This window comes from Molothrus aeneus, chromosome 6, assembly GCF_037042795.1.
Source record: "Molothrus aeneus isolate 106 chromosome 6, BPBGC_Maene_1.0, whole genome shotgun sequence".
Lineage (NCBI taxonomy): Eukaryota > Metazoa > Chordata > Aves > Passeriformes > Icteridae > Molothrus > Molothrus aeneus.
The window spans coordinates 7933202-7950232 of NC_089651.1; the positions used below are offsets into that span (position 1 = coordinate 7933202).

Genomic DNA, 17031 nt, shown 5'->3' on the forward strand with positions numbered 1-17031 from the left:
GAAGGGCAGGGCAGGGCGGGAGGAGGAGGGCCGGCTCCCCGCGGAGGGCCGCGCTCCGGCGCGCCCGGCGCTCGTATTTAAAGTGTGCCCGGGGGCGGCGGGGCGCTGCGCGGAGCCGCTCCCGGAGCAGCGCGCCCGCCCCGGCAGCCAGGGGGGAACGAGGGAGGAGGAGGAGGAGGAGGAGCGGCGGGAGGAGGGATCCTGGCAAGTTCACTTTGGTACCAAGTGGCAGGCGGGCTGCGGAGCTCGGACGGGCGATGGAGAAGGATGAGATCCACCTGCGCAGGCTGCCGGCCGCCGCGCCCTGGGGACCGCGTAAGTCTCGGCCGCCGCCGCCGCCGCCGCTGCGCTGGGGAAGGTGCGGGATGGGGGCGCGCTCCTGCCCGGCCGGGGACGGGCTCAGCGCCCCGGCTGCCCCGATAAGGGATTTATTATTAGCGTTTCATCGACTATTTTTAAAAATCCCGAAATAATCGGCGCGGAGTACCGGTGAAATGAAATAGCTCGTCTCCCACCTCCCGCTTTCCCCCCCTCCCGCCCCCTGAAGCGTAAAGCAGTGTAAAGTCCTTTTAACCTATATTAATATCGTAATTAAAAGCTCGTCTAGCGGCGGGAAGTCAACCTAATTATGAAAAATTGCCGGAGTACGAAGTATATGTGACAAATCCTTGAGTTGATGATTGCTGTTAATTCACACCGTGCTGAGGAAGACGAGCTAAAAAAAAAAAAAAAAAAAAACAACTTGCTAAATGAAATGGATCTGTCTGAGATTGTCAGTAATGTTCTTACAGAACTGACTAAATCATGTAGCTCGCTATCATTAACTAATGTGCTCAGCAAAATAAATTATCTATATTGGAAGGGGAAAATACATTCCTTGGCTGAGAAGTTGCAGAATGTTTGGAGCCAAAGAGCAGATCGTTTAAATGGTAGGGGGTGGGAATTTCCTTGGCTTCCCTCTAGAAATAAATCACGGCTGGGTGTCTGTGTGCATGCATGTGCACCCACATGCGCATTTATATAAAATCTCTGTATAGAAAACCTTCGTGCACACGCACTGGGACACAAATTTTGCAAGCACTGTTTACTGGGCGCATTTTTTCTACCAGCTTGGAGACAATAAAACCAGAACCGAGATGCTAACCAGGAACATGCTGGAACACTTCTGATTATCCGGCTGAATTGTATACAAATGAAGTAAATTTAGCATGGCACCATTTATAAATTCCATGCTTTACAATCAAAATTCCAAATCTAGCTGTTTGCAGCTAAGAATAGCGTGGGGAGCCCTTTTCTTTACTCCCACTTTTTGGATTCCCACGAAAACCATTATCCTAGAGCCTGCTCATTAAATAGCCAAATATTTCACTGGAGTTCAGCCCATTTCTAGAAGAAATGCTGTTTACTCATCAATCCTAAGCTGGCCAGAGCACTCAGAATTTAAACTTTTTTCTTTCATGTCTGGCACAAAACAGGTGGGCTTTATATCTTTATAAGGAGCGGGGGACAGGGTTTCTGCATGACACTGGTTGTCCCGCCTTAACTTCTTCCTGGAAATAAGGAGCTCCATCTTTGCACAACTGCAGTGGAAGGCAGGTAGATCATGGGAAGCTGAAGTGTTGTGGCAGTACATTAACAGAGATATCGGTAAGAGGACTAAATGGTGAAATGGCACTGGGAACTACCATTACTCATGGGGCAGGCAGCAATTGATCATGAGGTAATCGCAGCAATAGGCTGGTGGTGAGAGTCCTGAGAAATCCTTTGAGTGACTTTTTATCTTTGAGAAGCAGAGTCTTTTACAGTGACATTATTTAATTTAGTGAATCACCCCTTAGCAGCATGAACAATTCATTGACGAGTTCAAGGAGCAGTGTTGTTCTCGGCAGCGTGTGTTTGTATTTCTGTTGATAACCTATCCAAAAGAGCTTGTTTGTAAAAGCTGTTTCTCAAACAAAGCTCCTGTCTAATGACATAGCAGCATTTGTGGTACAAATTCACTTTGTGACTTGCTGTGAAGTCACATCCTTGAAGTTTTTGCACTCCAAAAAAATCCTCCTGCAGACAGCAAAGGAAAGCTGCTCGTTGCAAGGAGTTAGGAAAAAGTTGAGCACAGTGAAGGGATGATGTAGGACAGGAAAGCAAAAGGGAAGCTGTGCTCCCCTGAGCTCTGGGTCGATACTATCTGTTGCCTAAATCCAAAGTACTGTTTCAGTTATCACTACCAAGGAGAAAAGTGAGCTCAGCACATTATTTTTGGCCCTGTCGGTGGCATGAAAGGACAGGTGTCCCAAGCTACATCTGTGCCCTGAGGAGCCAGGCTCCACAGCTGATGCCTGCCAGCTTATTATGGTGCCCACTCCTTCTCTGTGCATGGGGGAATTAATGAGTGCAGCTGGTGAGGATGGGGTGAGGGTCACAACTGGGGTGGGCTCTGGGGCAAGGCAGGGGCATGTTGGCTCCTTAAAGGACTGTGGTGATATCCTGTCACTGCACAGAAAAGCTTGGAGGCACCGGGACAAGTGCCTGGGACTAAGCCCAGCTTTAGAAAGTCAAGTCTTTACCCCTTAACCTTTCAGCAGTCAAAAATCCCCTGAGCAAACATCTGCCCCCTTTGGAAACAAACTTAAATGCTGTCAGATGAGCACCCCCAAAAATGAAATGTTTCTTCCTCTCTTCTCTGAAAGTCCTTGTTCAGCCCAGAGCTGGGAGTTCTAGCACATCTCCACAGGTTTCTGGTGTGTACAGCCCTGCTTCCCCTGGTAGCACTGCAGCTCTTTCCATTAACAGTGAAAATGATGGAGCATATTAAGCTAATAATTAATCAGAGATGACAAGGGACTAATAACTGTATTGATTTAATTAGGACTTCTTCTCCAGCTCTGTAACTTGCAGTCATGCACATCATGAACTTAATATTTTAATTTCTCGTAATAACTTATTAATTCCTGGGGCGAGCGCACATGCGGCCAGGGCAGCGGCTCTGACTTGGTGCAGGCACGTGCCAGGGGAAGCATTCCCTGTCCTGCCCCAGGCTGGCAGCCCCTGGGAGCTCTGACAGGGCACCAGGGTGTGGGGAACAGGGCATGGTGGAGCCAGGTGTGGTGGATGTGCTGCGAGGAAGGTGGGGAGCTCTGGGGCCACACGCTGGGGCTGCACGCGTGCGTGATGTGAAATATGGGGGAGAGCAACGTGCCAAAACAGAAGGCTGGCAGCAGAGTAGCCCTGGGAAGCAGCAGTGTTTGTTGGCATGGGGAAGGGAAAAATGTCCCTTTTGACTCGAATTGCACCCTTTGGGTTCTGACAGTTTTGAGAAAAGGAAACGCTTGGGGATATGCTGTGGTTGGAAAACAAGGCTTGCTTTTAATTAGGGTCACTTTGGGCAGAGGAAGAAAGGAAGGGGCTGTGATAGGCTTGAAAAGCTTGAGGACTTTACTGTGTGAAAGGCTGATGAAAGCCAAGTTTGGCCCCACTCCCATTTTATTGGGGATACTTGGCACTAACCGGGGTGGGTTTGGCATCTTACACAGCTGGATCCTGGGTGAGATCCCCTGGGATCTTAGCCCTGACCAGAAACCTCTCCAGAAGGAAGGAGCTGTTCTCACCAAGATCATAGTGCTGAAGAGCTGCTTGTATCACACTGTACAACAAGGTCTGTGGCTCCTGGGAGAAGAGACACAGAGCTCAGCAGCCTGCTCCCTCTTGTCCAGGTACTCGGGAATCTCTGCCCCGTGCCTTCGGAAGGCTGACTCCTCTGCTAATACCCACGTTTGCCACAGAGGGCAGTCAGCACTGGGATGAGATCTGGGAAGTCTGTCCAAAGTGCTTAGCAGTGTCCTCAAGCAGGTTGATTGGGAATTGGAAGTATCCACACTGACAAAACTTGCATTTCATGTAGAAATTGTTGGGTCACGGCGTAGGTGCACCACTGGCTCAGTGAGCTCCAGGAATGGAAGTCACCACTCTCCTTATTTCTTGTGAGTGTTTTCAGGGATTCTGACAAAGCCCTTCTGCTCGCAGCCTCACATTTTATTACACAAAAGCCAAGTCAGCAGAGTGGGATGAAAGAGCTCTGTGTGATTTCTGAGACTGCAGAAGGTGTTCAGCTGGCATGGCGTTATTCACCTCCCCGACCTCACCCGTGTTTGCAGCCAAGCTGGAGATCAGGACAAGACTTGTAGTTCTGTCATAGATACAAATCCCAAGGGGAGGGGGCTTTACAAATGACAAATTTTCAGGGGTTGGCAGCTTTGCTGGGGCCCTGTCACGGGGTTATTTTCAGTGGTGCTAAGTCATCTTGTGCCAGCTGCTAGATGTGAGCAATGCCACTAACACTGCGCCACTTTGTTCTGGTGCTTTGAGAAGAGCACAGAGATAGTGGTGTCTCCATTGTTCCTGCGAGGTAATTTATGGTCAGTGTGGGCCTTTTAGCAGCAACCACAATGTCTGTGGGGCTCAGGATGTGCAGGAAGCAGAGCTCCTCTGCTGGCCTGCATTAGTCACCAGGCTGCGTCCTGGGCGAGCCCGCATGCCCTCGGGGAAATAGACTCTTATTTATTGGGTTCAGCCTTTGATTTGTATCCCTCATCCCTCTGTTTCTGAAAGTAGTACTACATCCTGGTGGGAGGGCCAGCCCTTCTCCCTGCCCCCTAACCTCCCTGCATCCTCCAGCCTTTCTCTGCAGCAGCTGAACCGTGTCCCTGCTCCATCCTCACCTCGCCTTTGTTCCGTGCCCTTTGTGCTGCTCCGTGTGCTCCATGTTCCAGCTTCCTTTGCTCTTTCCAGTGCCTTGTCCCTGCCTCTCCTCTGTGGCTGGCCCACATGCCAGTGTTTGCTGTCTTCTTCAGACTCCCACAGTTCACATTTTTTGGACTTTCTGCTGGCAGTCTGTCCTTCCAGCCATTACAGAAACTCTTTCCAGATTTGAACTGATGGAAAGATAGCAGTAACACCAGACCCAGTGCCATTCCTCTTTAGTATCTTTGCCTGCTTACCTTATCTACATATCTGATTTATTCTTGGCAGCTCTCTATCTGTGCAAGGACCTGGATGTACATTCTTGTTCCTATCAGTGGTATATTAATAATGTATACAATTACGGAGATGGCCTTTCAGACTGCAGCTCCGAAAGGCAGAACCTTTTTCTTTTTTCAAACTGACACAAACACCTATGACTTTTTCCACACAACTGTAAGTGCTCTGAGGGAGTTTTAAAACCTGAACTCTGTTATGAAAAGCCTAAGTGGTTAGCAGGCACTAACTGCTCTTTTCATATCCTATACATTTTTGGACTTCTATTGTGACATTAGTGATACACAACAATCTGAGTTATGTATTCCTGGCTCCCAGTTGTGCTAGTTTACCTCTCCATTTGTATCCTGAGGAGTACAGACTAAAACAAGAAAAATCTCTGTTTTCTAAACATGTTGCAAAATATTTGGTGCCCCTTGTACATCTTCATTGACGTCAGCTGATATCCTGCTTGCAGAACAAGCTTGCAACGTGCACTAGGGATCTGTGTGCTGATAAGTAAGGTTTACTAAGAGAAAATGTGCCAGGGAGAGAGAAATACATTTCACAGCATTCAATTAGTGAAAAAAGGGAAAAGTCTAGCAACTAAATTACATTTTCAGAGCTGATTCAGGACACACTGTTAAAAATTGAATAGGAAAAGTGAGCAGATAGTGACTTCAGTGACATCATGGAGGTAATAATGAACTCTGAATACATTTTAAAACTCTACTTTTCAGCATGATACTGTAGGAGTTCTATAAGAAGTGGAAAGGGAGCCAAGGTGGAAGTTTCAGGACTGAGCATCATTCAAAGTTGTAGGATTTTTACTACTTTGAAGTAAGGGTTGTTAATGACACTTGTCCAGAGCAGCTCTAACAGTCAGAGAAAAACCTCCTGAGTATTTGTGTCTGAACATTTGCACTTTGGCATCTTGGCTGCCCACACACCACACGACATGTCAGTGAGCATGCCTTGCAATTCTTCCTGGATTTTGGAAGGCAAAGATTCAAAATATGGTGTGACTTTATGATTGTGGTATGACTGCCCAGAAAAAAAATAACTTCTGCAGGCCACAAGAGATGGAAGCTTTTATGCAAATCCTGTTAAATTCAACCACGAGTGCGGCGCGGCGCTGTTGGCCCCAAAAGGTTTCCACTGTTGGATTGGTGCTGTTTTGGGAAAACCAGCAAGAGGAGGGGAAGCAAGGGGTGTGTGGGTGTCCTGAGTTCATGCAGTGTTTGGGAGTTGAGCATCCAGATCCAGATTTAATCACTTCTTTGGTTTTGATTAGCAGTGCCACGGTCACAGAATCCCAGGGTGGTGTGGGTTGGAAAGGGCATTAAAGATCATCATGTTCCACCCTCTGCCATGGGCAAAGACATCTTCCACTATCCCAGGTTGCTCCAAGCCCTGTCCAGCCTGGTCTTGGACACTTCCAGGGATGGAGCAGCCATAGATTCTCTGGGAATCTGCTTCAGGACCTCACCACCCTCACAGAGAACAATTCCTTCCCAATATCCCATCTGAATCCGCCCTCCCTGTTTGAAGCCATTCCCCTTGTCCTGGCACTCTAGGCCCTTGTCCAAAGTCCCTCTCCAGTCCTGGATCCCCTTTAGGCAGTGGAAGAAGCTCTAAAGTCTCTCCAAAGCCTTCTCTTCTCCAGGCTGAGCAGCCCCAGCTCTCCCAGCCTGGCTCCATAGATGGCTTCAGCCCTTGGGGCATCTCCATGGCCTCCTCTGGAGTTGCTCCAGCACGTCCACATCCTTTCCATGTTGGGGCCCCAGAGCAGAGGGGAAGCATCCCCTCCTTCACCCTGCTTACCACGCTGGTTTTGGGGCAGCCCAGGACAAGTTTGGCTCTTTGGGCTGCCAGCACACCTTGACAGCTCAAGCTGGGCTTCCCTTCAGCCAGCAGCCCCAAGTCCCCTCCTCAGGGCTGCTCTCAGTCCATTCCCTGTACCTGGGGATTGCCCCAGCCAGGTACAGGACCTTGGGCTGTCCATCTGGACCTTGGGATGTTTTCCTTGGTGTTTGACCTGCTGTGGGCACTGCTGATGGGAGCTGTGTGGACAGCACTCACCTTCCTATTCATTTCCTATTTGTGATGGACCAGCTGGTGCCAAGGTGCATCTGGAGGGAGGCATCTACTGCAGGAGCACTGGGAGGGGGAGACCAAGCAGCTGCAGGCTGTGTGGGGACAGCCCCCTTTCCTGCTAGTGGGAATTACTCCATTATTGTCTGTATCCTCTGTTCCTGGCACGGAGTCTGGGACTGGTCTAAAGAAGGCAAATGCTTCTCTGTGAGTAGTCTGAATGCTGGTATGTGGTCAGCAAACCCCATCCAGATGCTTGTATCTCGCTGCAAACTTTTGGATGTTCTTCTTCTTCTGATGAATGGCAAGAACAGGTTTCTAAAAATAAATTAATGGTTTTCCCTTTTTACTTCCTGTGACTTAATATACTTTATTTATCTATATAGCTACTAGTCATCATCATTCTTCAGCTCACAAGAGTATAAACAGAAATGAGCCTGAGTCACAGAGTAAGGATGTGGAGCCAGGCATTTTCCAGGATTTTCGCCAGGTGTGGGAGTTGCAGCTCTGGGGTCAGTGAGGGAGAGGGCTGGCTCTGGGCTTGAGCCTCAGGGGTCTCACACGTGGCATGGGCAGCATGCAGGGGAAAGCTGCTTTCTGCATCTGCCTCCAGTGTGGTAAGACCTTGCAGTTCTGTGCAAAGAGTTAAAAAAAAAATCCTTCAAAGTGGAATTCTTAAGGTTAATTGATCACTAAAGTGATCACTAAAGTAATAAAAGTGAGATTCCAGTCAATTATTCCTCTCACACTATCCCTAAGGTTCATCAGACCAACATCCAAAGCAACACTTACTCTTCTTTAATCAGCTCAAGCAATGTATGTTCACAAATTTATTCTCCTAGGGCATGCAGTCAGTTCATCATGCTTCTGCCCCAGACCAACCATAAATTTGAATTAAACAGATGTGAAAATAAATTACTGTTATCAGGAATTTTAGGTAGAGGTTTCCTTTGGGTGAAATTTAAGGCTGCCTCTGTACAACAGTAGCAGGAGATGCTGTAATTTTGTTCACTCATTAAAAATGGTGAGTAATCTAAGTTAAAACATGCCGAGCATCATTTCCTTTGCCAGGATATATCTTGGGAGTACTTCTCTTAGTGGCAAACAGAATAATGAAGAGTGAGTGTCCACATACTCCATGTTTTTTATAATCAGCATAACTGATTGTACAGAGGGTGTGGATTGAGTAATCCTTAACTTTCATTTCAAGGTTTTTGGGGTTTTGGGTATCAGCACTGTACCAGCAGGGTTTTGTTTGCAGGCTGCCACAATTTGTCTTTTAGGGTTTAGCATTGGCCATAGGGACATAGATTTGAGATGTTATTTCATCTTTGAATCTTTATTGCTGTCAATAATCCATTTGCCAGAAAGCTGAGGCCAGCTAAAGGCACCAGAGAGCAGCTTGAGGTGCCTTGCCAGGACACACTTCAGCTAACAGGGAAAACTCCTCTCCCTCTGCTATGGATTTCACATTCTGTCATTTTGGAGAAATATTTGACTTTGTGTGCCCTGAGGTGTTAGATGATGTTTGGGCTTTTGGAATAGGAACAGATCCTGTTTCTGAACAATTGTACTCAAGGATACACAGGAGAGCCTCCTTTAACTCCCAGGTTAAGAGGCTGAACACCAAAATCGTGTCCCAGCCCTTTTGAATATGCTTTAGAAGGTATTTCTGTATCCACAGATCTTGGAGGACTTCACAAACTTTAGGGAGACATTGTGATAGCCCACCGCTCCATTTACATTGCATTCAAGTTGCAGAACTTCTGGTATATGAAAAGAATGAAAATGTTGAATTTATGGGTTTGACAGGCAACACAGAACAAGAACTGTCATTTCAGTTCACTTGAAATGGATCCAGCTGAGAGAAGAGAACATTTGTCCAGGGTGAGACCCTGTGCACTGTGTAGGTGAGGGAGAAGCAGAGTGCTCTGTGTCTGGCCCAGATCACACAGGGTGAAACTGTTCTAGGTGCTCCTTTCTTCAGAAATGGAGTTTGAACTGCCAGACTTATTCACCCTGCTGCTTACTTTGTAGGGGACTGAGGAGTGCCATCGCACTGTAAAAATTAAATAGCTCAAAATAAATTAAATATAAAATAAATATAAAATTCAATAACTCAAAATTAAATATCTTATTTTGTAAATTTGCAGCTGATCATTTTCTTTTGAGAATGAATCTGCTCTCTCAAACATGCTGAAAATAATGACAAGTCATTGGCAGCAAAAGAAATTGTCTCTGTTCTTATAGTGCCATAATGACTTGTCTTTTGTGTGTTGTGATAAAGTATTTTTGATTAATCTTAACCATTTAAGCCCATCTGACAATATAAATGAATAGCTGGATAATGAAAACCAAAGACCATCTACTAATTATCAGAGGAAGAGCAGAAACAGGTTTTGGTTTAGATTTTAAACATACCAGAGGCATAGAAATCAAATCTAAGCCTTTTAAAACTAATAGTTCCTAAATGGCAGATGAAATAATTCAATTTTTAAAACTTCTCTTTGTAGCATCTTGCTAAGAAGCTCTCAGTTAAAAGAACCAGATTATCATTTCCAAAACAAGATCTCTGTTGCCTTGATAACACAAATTAACAAAAGCTTTCCTTTTTCTCCCTCTTCAGTAGATTTTCTCAGAATAGCTCCTGGGGGCTGTGTCCTGCAATTCCTCGTGCCCTCTGGCCCTCATCCAGAGAAGCACTTAAGTGTACAAATAGCCCTGGTTTTGGTGGCAAGTGGGCGGCTGGGCAGGCGACTCTCCCATGTGCCTTGTGTCCCTGCCTCTGTGTCCCAGGGAATCTGCAGCAGCTTCCCACCCTCCACAGCGCTTTCTCCACCTGGCAGGAGCAGCGCTTGACACCCCAGCCCTGCCCCTTCACTCTCTGTGCATCTGTGTCAGGGTTTTTAAGGGTTCTTTAGCTGAAGATCTCTGCCTGTCGGGGAGCTTCTCATCAGCTCTGCTCCCGCGGAGGCTTTGCCGTCCAGTTTGGAAGCAATGTCTAATGGTAGCTGAGGATTTCACCTTCTCATCAGTCACAGCACTGAGTCTTTAAAGCAAAACCCAGCTGAAGCAGTTCCTGGGAGCTTGTGATTGATTTCAGTCCAGCAATTACTGGGTATTGACTGACTTGAGCGGGTTTTCCGCCAGGAGCAGAGTGGTTTGCGGGAAGTTTCATGTTTTTTCCTGTGGCAGATAAACTCAGGGACCCTATAAACATATTTCAACCTCAATGTGAACTGATCTGATGTTAAAAAGAAAAAAAAAAGCTTTTAAATCCCATGGATTGTATGTGTGAAGTCATTTAATAACGTAAGTAAGCAAATAAATACTTTTCATGACCAGATTATTACAGAGTAGTGTCTTTCCCCTGAAGTATGGTGTTGCTGTCAGAGCAAAACAGGGAGCTAATTCCAGCTTTCACCCCTTTTTGAGTGCTCTTTCTATTTCTTCACACCACATTTTTCTTGCCACTGCTTTCTTTGTTACTTAAAAAAAAAAATTAAGATTCAAAGGAAGGAGAAGAGAGGATATTAGAGAAACAAAGACCAAACTGGGTAGAAAAAATGTTTCAGCTAGCCACAGGCAGGAAATCTGAGCTCCTCTGGAACCTGAATGAGTCCTGGAGCAGCCCCGTTATTTTTATATATTTATTTCCCTGTTTAACTGTTCTGCCTGCTTTTCCCACGTTATCATCAAAGCAGCCCCAGAAGGGACAGTTGTGAAACAGAAACTATCTGTGAGCAGAGGAACAAAAACAGAGCTTTTGTTAAGCCTGGTTTTAGCAAAAACAAACAGCTTTAATTGCTGCAAGTGTTTGCAAATGTTGCTGTTCTCTTCTAAGTGTGTTTTAATATGGGAGGGGAAATAGGGAAAGGTAATTTTCCCTATTATATTATATTATATCCCTATTATATTATATCTCTATATGGTGGCAGCTCCATCTCATTGAAACTTGGATTGAGCCAGTGATGGTAGTTTCTCCCTCTTCCTACCCTGTGCCCTGGCCAGACTGCAGATAGGTTTGCAGCACTGAAGGAAAAAATAGTTCCTTCCCCTGGTTCACATGAACTACTTTGAACTGGAGCAGATGTGGATGTACAGAACTGTCTGCTCACAGCGACTGTTCCATTTATAACCACGGGTTTTCTATTCAGGTCTCTTTATCATTTTAACTTATTTTCTGTTTCCACGTGCTTTTCCACAATAAAATATTCTTAACTAAATGGGTTTTCAGCTCAAATCCAAAGCCTTTGCCAGTACTATTCCTTGCTGGAACTTACAGTGCCAGCATTATTGATCAGTGACTTTTTGCTGACAGTGGTGCCCAGTGGAGGAAAGGTTGAGTTTGGGCTTGTGGGATTTGTAAGATGGGGTTCAGAATATCAATTTATTCCCAAATCAGGGCAAAATCTAGAGTCTGATGGTATCAAAATCTTGCAAGAGGTGTTTGTAATATCCAGCTTCCAAATGGTGTTTCTGTTGATTTTCTGCTTTGTTGAACTGTGTTTGACTCTGGTGTACAAAATAAGTTTGTGTGCAGCCCAGACCAGAATGGTTCCAGTGAGTACAGATAAGAGGTTTGGATTCAACCACAAAAATTCAGTCGATGATGTTTGGTTTGCTTTGTGTTTTCCATGAACTCGTACTCCAGGGTACGTTCATTCACTGTTTGATTTGATTAAATGCTCAATAATTAATTCTGCCAATGCTCTGCTGAGCAAGGGGTGAGTCCTGCAGTTTGCACAGGAATGTCCTGGGATGAAGAAGAGACGAAGTAAGAGATTAAATCAGTATTGGTGTTTGGGTAAAACCAATCAGTTTTGCCTCTCCAGTTCTGCGTTCACTTGAGCGGACCATGTGGCCTTTATTACAAGACCAGGAATTCATTTTTTTTAGAGTTATTTCAGTTTGTTCTCTGGTTTTTCTATGGAAACAGCCAGTTGTTTGTACATTGGAGACATGTACGTGTGTCAAGTTCTTTGTTTTAGTTCATTGCTCTCGGTTGACACGGAAAACAAGACTTTCATCAAAGCTGTGGGGACAGATAGGATTTTAATCCAAACCATATTAAAAGGCAAAACCCTCTGTGACCAGGCTTTTCTTAAGGTTCAGCTTTGAGCTGCCCCCTGCACTTGCTTCTGGAAAGAAGATGGATTTTTCTTCACTTCATGTTTGAAGGCACTTTTCTTTTTTGGTTGACTGGGTGATGGAATCCTGTGAAGCAGTGCTGTGTTGGTGTTGGGATGCTCTGAGGAACATCCAGGAAGGCAGGGAATTCTGGTACCCTGGCCTATGGATTCCTCTCAGCATTGGGAAGGAAACATTTTGCTGTTGTTGGGCTACTGTGACATCACTCAGGTTGCATTGAGACAAAAGCAAATAAAAGTAGATATTCATGGTGTGGAAAAGAGAGTTTCAATTGCTCCCCAGGAGGAGATAATTAAGAAACAGAATGAATATTTGTGCTGAATCTGGCCTTAGCAGTGTTAACAGGTAAGATCTCTCTCTCCATCCGTCCATCTGATGTGGTGTAGACTGGTTTCTGACACACAGTTTGCTCTTGCTCAGGCTCTAACTCCTGTGTACTTGCCCTCCTGGGTGCACCTTCCAGTGTGAAGCATTTCTCCTGCTCTTTTCCCCTTCCCATGATCCGTACACTTTCTATTTCAATAGCTCTAGCTTGCTTTATTTGCTCAGTTTAATTTTCATTTAAAGTTTCTCCTCAGAAAAAAAAGTACAGATATTCATCTGCAAACAGTTTTTAAATCCCTCTGAATGTTTTTGGCTCCACTGCAGAGGAAACCCTTTCCAGACTGCCCCCAGAGCAGCGCTTCTCTCCTGGGCCCTCCTGGTGTCCTTGCTCCACCCTCCCGCAGTTTTAACAAGAATTAAAACTTCATGGGAACGTACCCAGTGCACAGCCACATCAAAGCTGTGGTCAGAGCCCAGTTTTCAGGCAGAGCTGGCTGAGCCTGGTGCTCAGCTCTGATGTGAGATGTTCTGTAGGGGCCCTACGTGCAGGGCTGGACACCAGACACCGGGTTCCCAAAAGCTAATTGCTGTCTGGGCTGAGGCACCATCTCCTTTTCCCATTTCTGTAACTTGTCCACATGAGTTGTTTCATCCCCTCTTTCACCAAAGCACCACATCATTTGTCTGCTTTTAATACTGACCAGTAGTAATTCCTCAATGTGAAGAATGTGCTCTGGAGGAAAATTTGTTTACAGTTCTTTGATAGATCAGTTCCAGTTTTGTTCATATTTGCCAGTTTTATTGACTTTATTTTTAAGGGAAAATAATTACATGGAGTCTGGTTTTAGTCGAGGACTCCTCTGGTTTATGTGAGGAACAGACAAAGACCTGTCACATCAGAAGGGTGAAATCAGGTGGGGGAAAGAAATGTTCTTTCCCCACAACAAATAAATCAAGAGCTCCCACCCTCCAAGAGTATGCAGTAATGTAACACATGTGGGCACTAAGGGTAAGCAGACACATCAACAGAGGGAAGTCTTTGACAAGTTTTAGGTGTGTCACTTGGTCATGGGATGTATCTTAGTAGACAGCCTGTCACTTTTATTCCCTAATAACTTTTTGACAAGAGACAGATAATACCACAGAGTTTATTTTAAGGTAGATTGTTTAATTTTGTAATTTTGTGTCTGTCCTTTTTCTTTCTTGGTTTCTTTCTTTTTTTCCTTTTTTTTTTTTTTCCCTGTTACTTTCTCATTTTCATTTACAAAAGCAATAGTGTCCCAGCTATTTATGAAGTTTGGGGATATGGGGTAAGTAGCTGGCTATGTTTGGGAAGGAAGCAATGGATGCAGAGAGCAGCTGGATGCTGTTGGAGGGTCAGTTCCTTGGATGTAGGAGATGTGCCCCCTGCTCCCATCCCTGTGCCTTGTGCTGTGCCCAGGAATGTAAAAATCCTCTTGGACCCATGTGGGAGCATCTGGGTGGTCCAGAGAGGCTGCACCTGGGGGGAAAAGGATCTTTTTAAAAAGTTCTTGGAAGAGGGCAAATCTGGGTGATTTCTCTTTTCCAGCTTCTCATCTTGCACAGCCTGATTTGTTTTACACCTGTGGCACAATCCACAGGTAATTTTTATTTAGGGAATATTTACTCACCCTGTTTGGAGGGCACAGAAATTCTCTGTGGGAAATCAGTGCATTCCCAGGCTGGATCTCCAGGCTGCCTCCAGGTGTGACTGAGGGGGGAGCAAGGAGTCTGACCCAAGCAGAGAGAGGATAACCTAGCCCTGAAGAGTTTTCTTCCATATTCCTAACTTCTGGCTCCCACACTGGCTGGTAAAGCGTGGCTTGAGAGGCTGGTTTGTCAAACATGAGCCAAAGTGTGTTCTGAATCCAGCATGCTCTGCTCCAGCTGGTGTCTTGCACTGAGGGTTTTTTCAAAATTTGTGTGAAGAAGGGTTTCACTTTGCATTTTCTGTATTTTAGTGGTGGTGCACAGCAGTGTGACATAGGGTGAAAAAATTCTGTGGGAAAAAGAGGATAAGACCCACCTTGCTTCACTGAATTTCTACAGTAAAATGATGAACTTGGCCCATGAGGGTTATAACTGCAGCATTTCTGAGCCCTTGCTTTGCTTTCCATTGTGTGTGGTTTCAGGAGCAGGGACCTTAGAGCAATACCTGCTTTAGCTCATTAGGAGATCTTGCCCCATTCCTCAGCCTTCTCTTGCTTCAACACTTGATCAATCACTTATTGATTGAGTCTGCTTCATGCAGCCTTTACCTCTCCTTGGACTTGATAGTGCTGTTTCATTCCACTCTAATTTACTCTACAATCATTACCTTAAAACTTCAATCCTGTCATTCCTTCCTCTATCCATGTATAACTTTAACCCATCCAAAACTCCAGATAAAAGTGAACAGATGGGTATGTATCTGGATGACTAAAACCTGCTAAATCTTTCTCAAAGCACTTATCCTTTAAATGCTTTATTGTTTATGAGGGAATAACCCACAGCCCCACCATGAAAAAAATAAATGATGCCATCAAGTAAAAATCAGTGTGGAGTAAGTGAAACTGATAGTTCACCAAAGTATGTCTTGTAGTTTGGAAATGCCTGTGAGAGGCTGTCACTGAGAACAGGCCAAAAATGGAACCTGGGGGAAAAAATTAGAAAGGAGGTGGAATGTTATTAAAGCTATAATTATAAACATAGGGGGCACTCTGATATTGTTGCTCTTCTTTAACATTTCCATGTGAACAGAGCTTGCTGCCTGGGAGTTTGCTGCATGGGTTCCAGGAATCCTTTTTAGGGTAGAGGAGAAGGTGCATGTTGTCTCAGCAGATTTATGTGTTCAAATAATGAATTTGGACCTTAAGAATTATGAACTCTAGGATTTCTAATATTTCTGTAACCAGTAGGCAGTAATTGATTGAAAGAATTACGGGCTGCAAAAATATTTGACTCCCAACTGCTTCAGAAATGTGAAATCCCTGAAATCTGCTGCTGGAATCACACAGTGTGTGGACATGGTCCATCATCCAGCATGCAGATGGCAAATGTTTTTGGAAAGGGCTTTAGAAAAGTATTTCTGCCTCTGTTTTCCTTGGTGCCGGCTGCTGTTGCACCCTGAAAATAAAATGAGAGCTGTTTCCTTTGCCTCTTAAGGGAAGGAAACCAATGTTTGTGGTGCTGCATGTTCAGATTTCACGTGCTGCTGCGTGTTTGGTTGGCTCTAGAAGCACTGCAGGGGATGGACTCCAGCAGGCAATAACTGGTGTGGGCACCAGGAAGGAGCCACCCTGCAGGTGACAGCTGTGCTGTGTCACCTGGGGTGACAGGAGCCCAGCGTGGGAGCTGGAGCAGCACTGGGCCCTCAGTGCTTATTCCATGTAATCAAACACTCCAGCAGCACCCATGGGCAGCAGCTGTTTTGAAAATGACATGATGGACACGTGTCAGGACATTCTGGTGGCAGCAAGCCTGTGCATGCCTGTGACTGAGAGCGCCCCGTGTCCCCTCTGGAGCCCCACTCCGTGCCCTGGGTCAGATGTCCTTAAGGTTGGCTGGCTTAATGAGGACCACTGGGTAATTTGGTTAAATTTGAAAAGCTCCACTTCCTGGAGTGTGGATGTAACAGGGAACATGAGCAGCTTTGTCCAAGGCTGTTCCCATGTGCTGTGCTCATCCCTGGGGCTGTCGCTCACACTCTTAGCCCCCTTCAGCAAAATAATTAAAACCAGCGAGCCACGGGCTCTTCTCCATCCTCCAAAGTGTTTAAATTTAATGGCCAATTTCATAAACAGTCCAAAAGGTGCTGGCACATATTGTTTCTGAAGGGTAATCCTGGCAGCAACATGCTGTCTTGTAGTTTATATAGAGAAAGTGCTCTAAAAATTTATCTTTTTGTTAATTTTTTGGTGGACCTCTTCCAGTTGTGTTCTCCATGCCCCCAGATGGGACTTTCATAGGAATTTTAAACTTCAGAGCACAGGAAATGTAAATAGAAAATGCTGGGGGGAAAACACTTTTTGTTGTTAATAGCATTTCTGAATTTTCATGGTAATTTGAAGGCTATTGGGTGTTTTTTGATGCCCAGCAAAAGTCACATCATGATACTGAGAAAATCCACGTCCCATGGCTTGGCTGCAGAGAGTGAAAATGAAGTGTATCACATGGACATTACTTCTTGTGTAAATGGATGGATTGATGGTGCTGTTGGAATGGTTCTTTCCCGCCCTGTGGTGGCTTTTCTCTTCACATATTTCATCAGCTGCAGTCTTAGAAAAACTGTACCTGTCTTTTTAGTCGTGCCTTTATCTGTCTTCTTAGTTCTTTATTTTGTTTTAGGTGACTTTCTGGTGAAGGGTGTTACAGGAAAATATTTTACTACTAAACAGGAGCATAAGGAAGTATGTTTAGAGAAGCCTGAAAGTCTCCAAATTTCTGTCCTTT

The 17031-nt window shown here is 45.3% G+C and overlaps 1 protein-coding gene across 2 annotated transcripts in view; it reads left to right on the plus strand.

Moving 5' to 3' along the window:
• The first annotated feature begins 219 nt into the window (after positions 1-219).
• ANO1 (anoctamin 1) overlaps positions 220-17031 on the plus strand; it is a 69059-nt gene continuing 52247 nt past the window's right edge. For both annotated transcript variants that reach the window (XM_066552088.1, XM_066552089.1), the window contains exon 1: positions 220-315. In XM_066552088.1, the coding sequence (XP_066408185.1) occupies positions 258-315 (58 nt within the window). In that variant the 5' untranslated portion in view covers positions 220-257. The remainder of the gene's footprint in view (positions 316-17031) is intronic.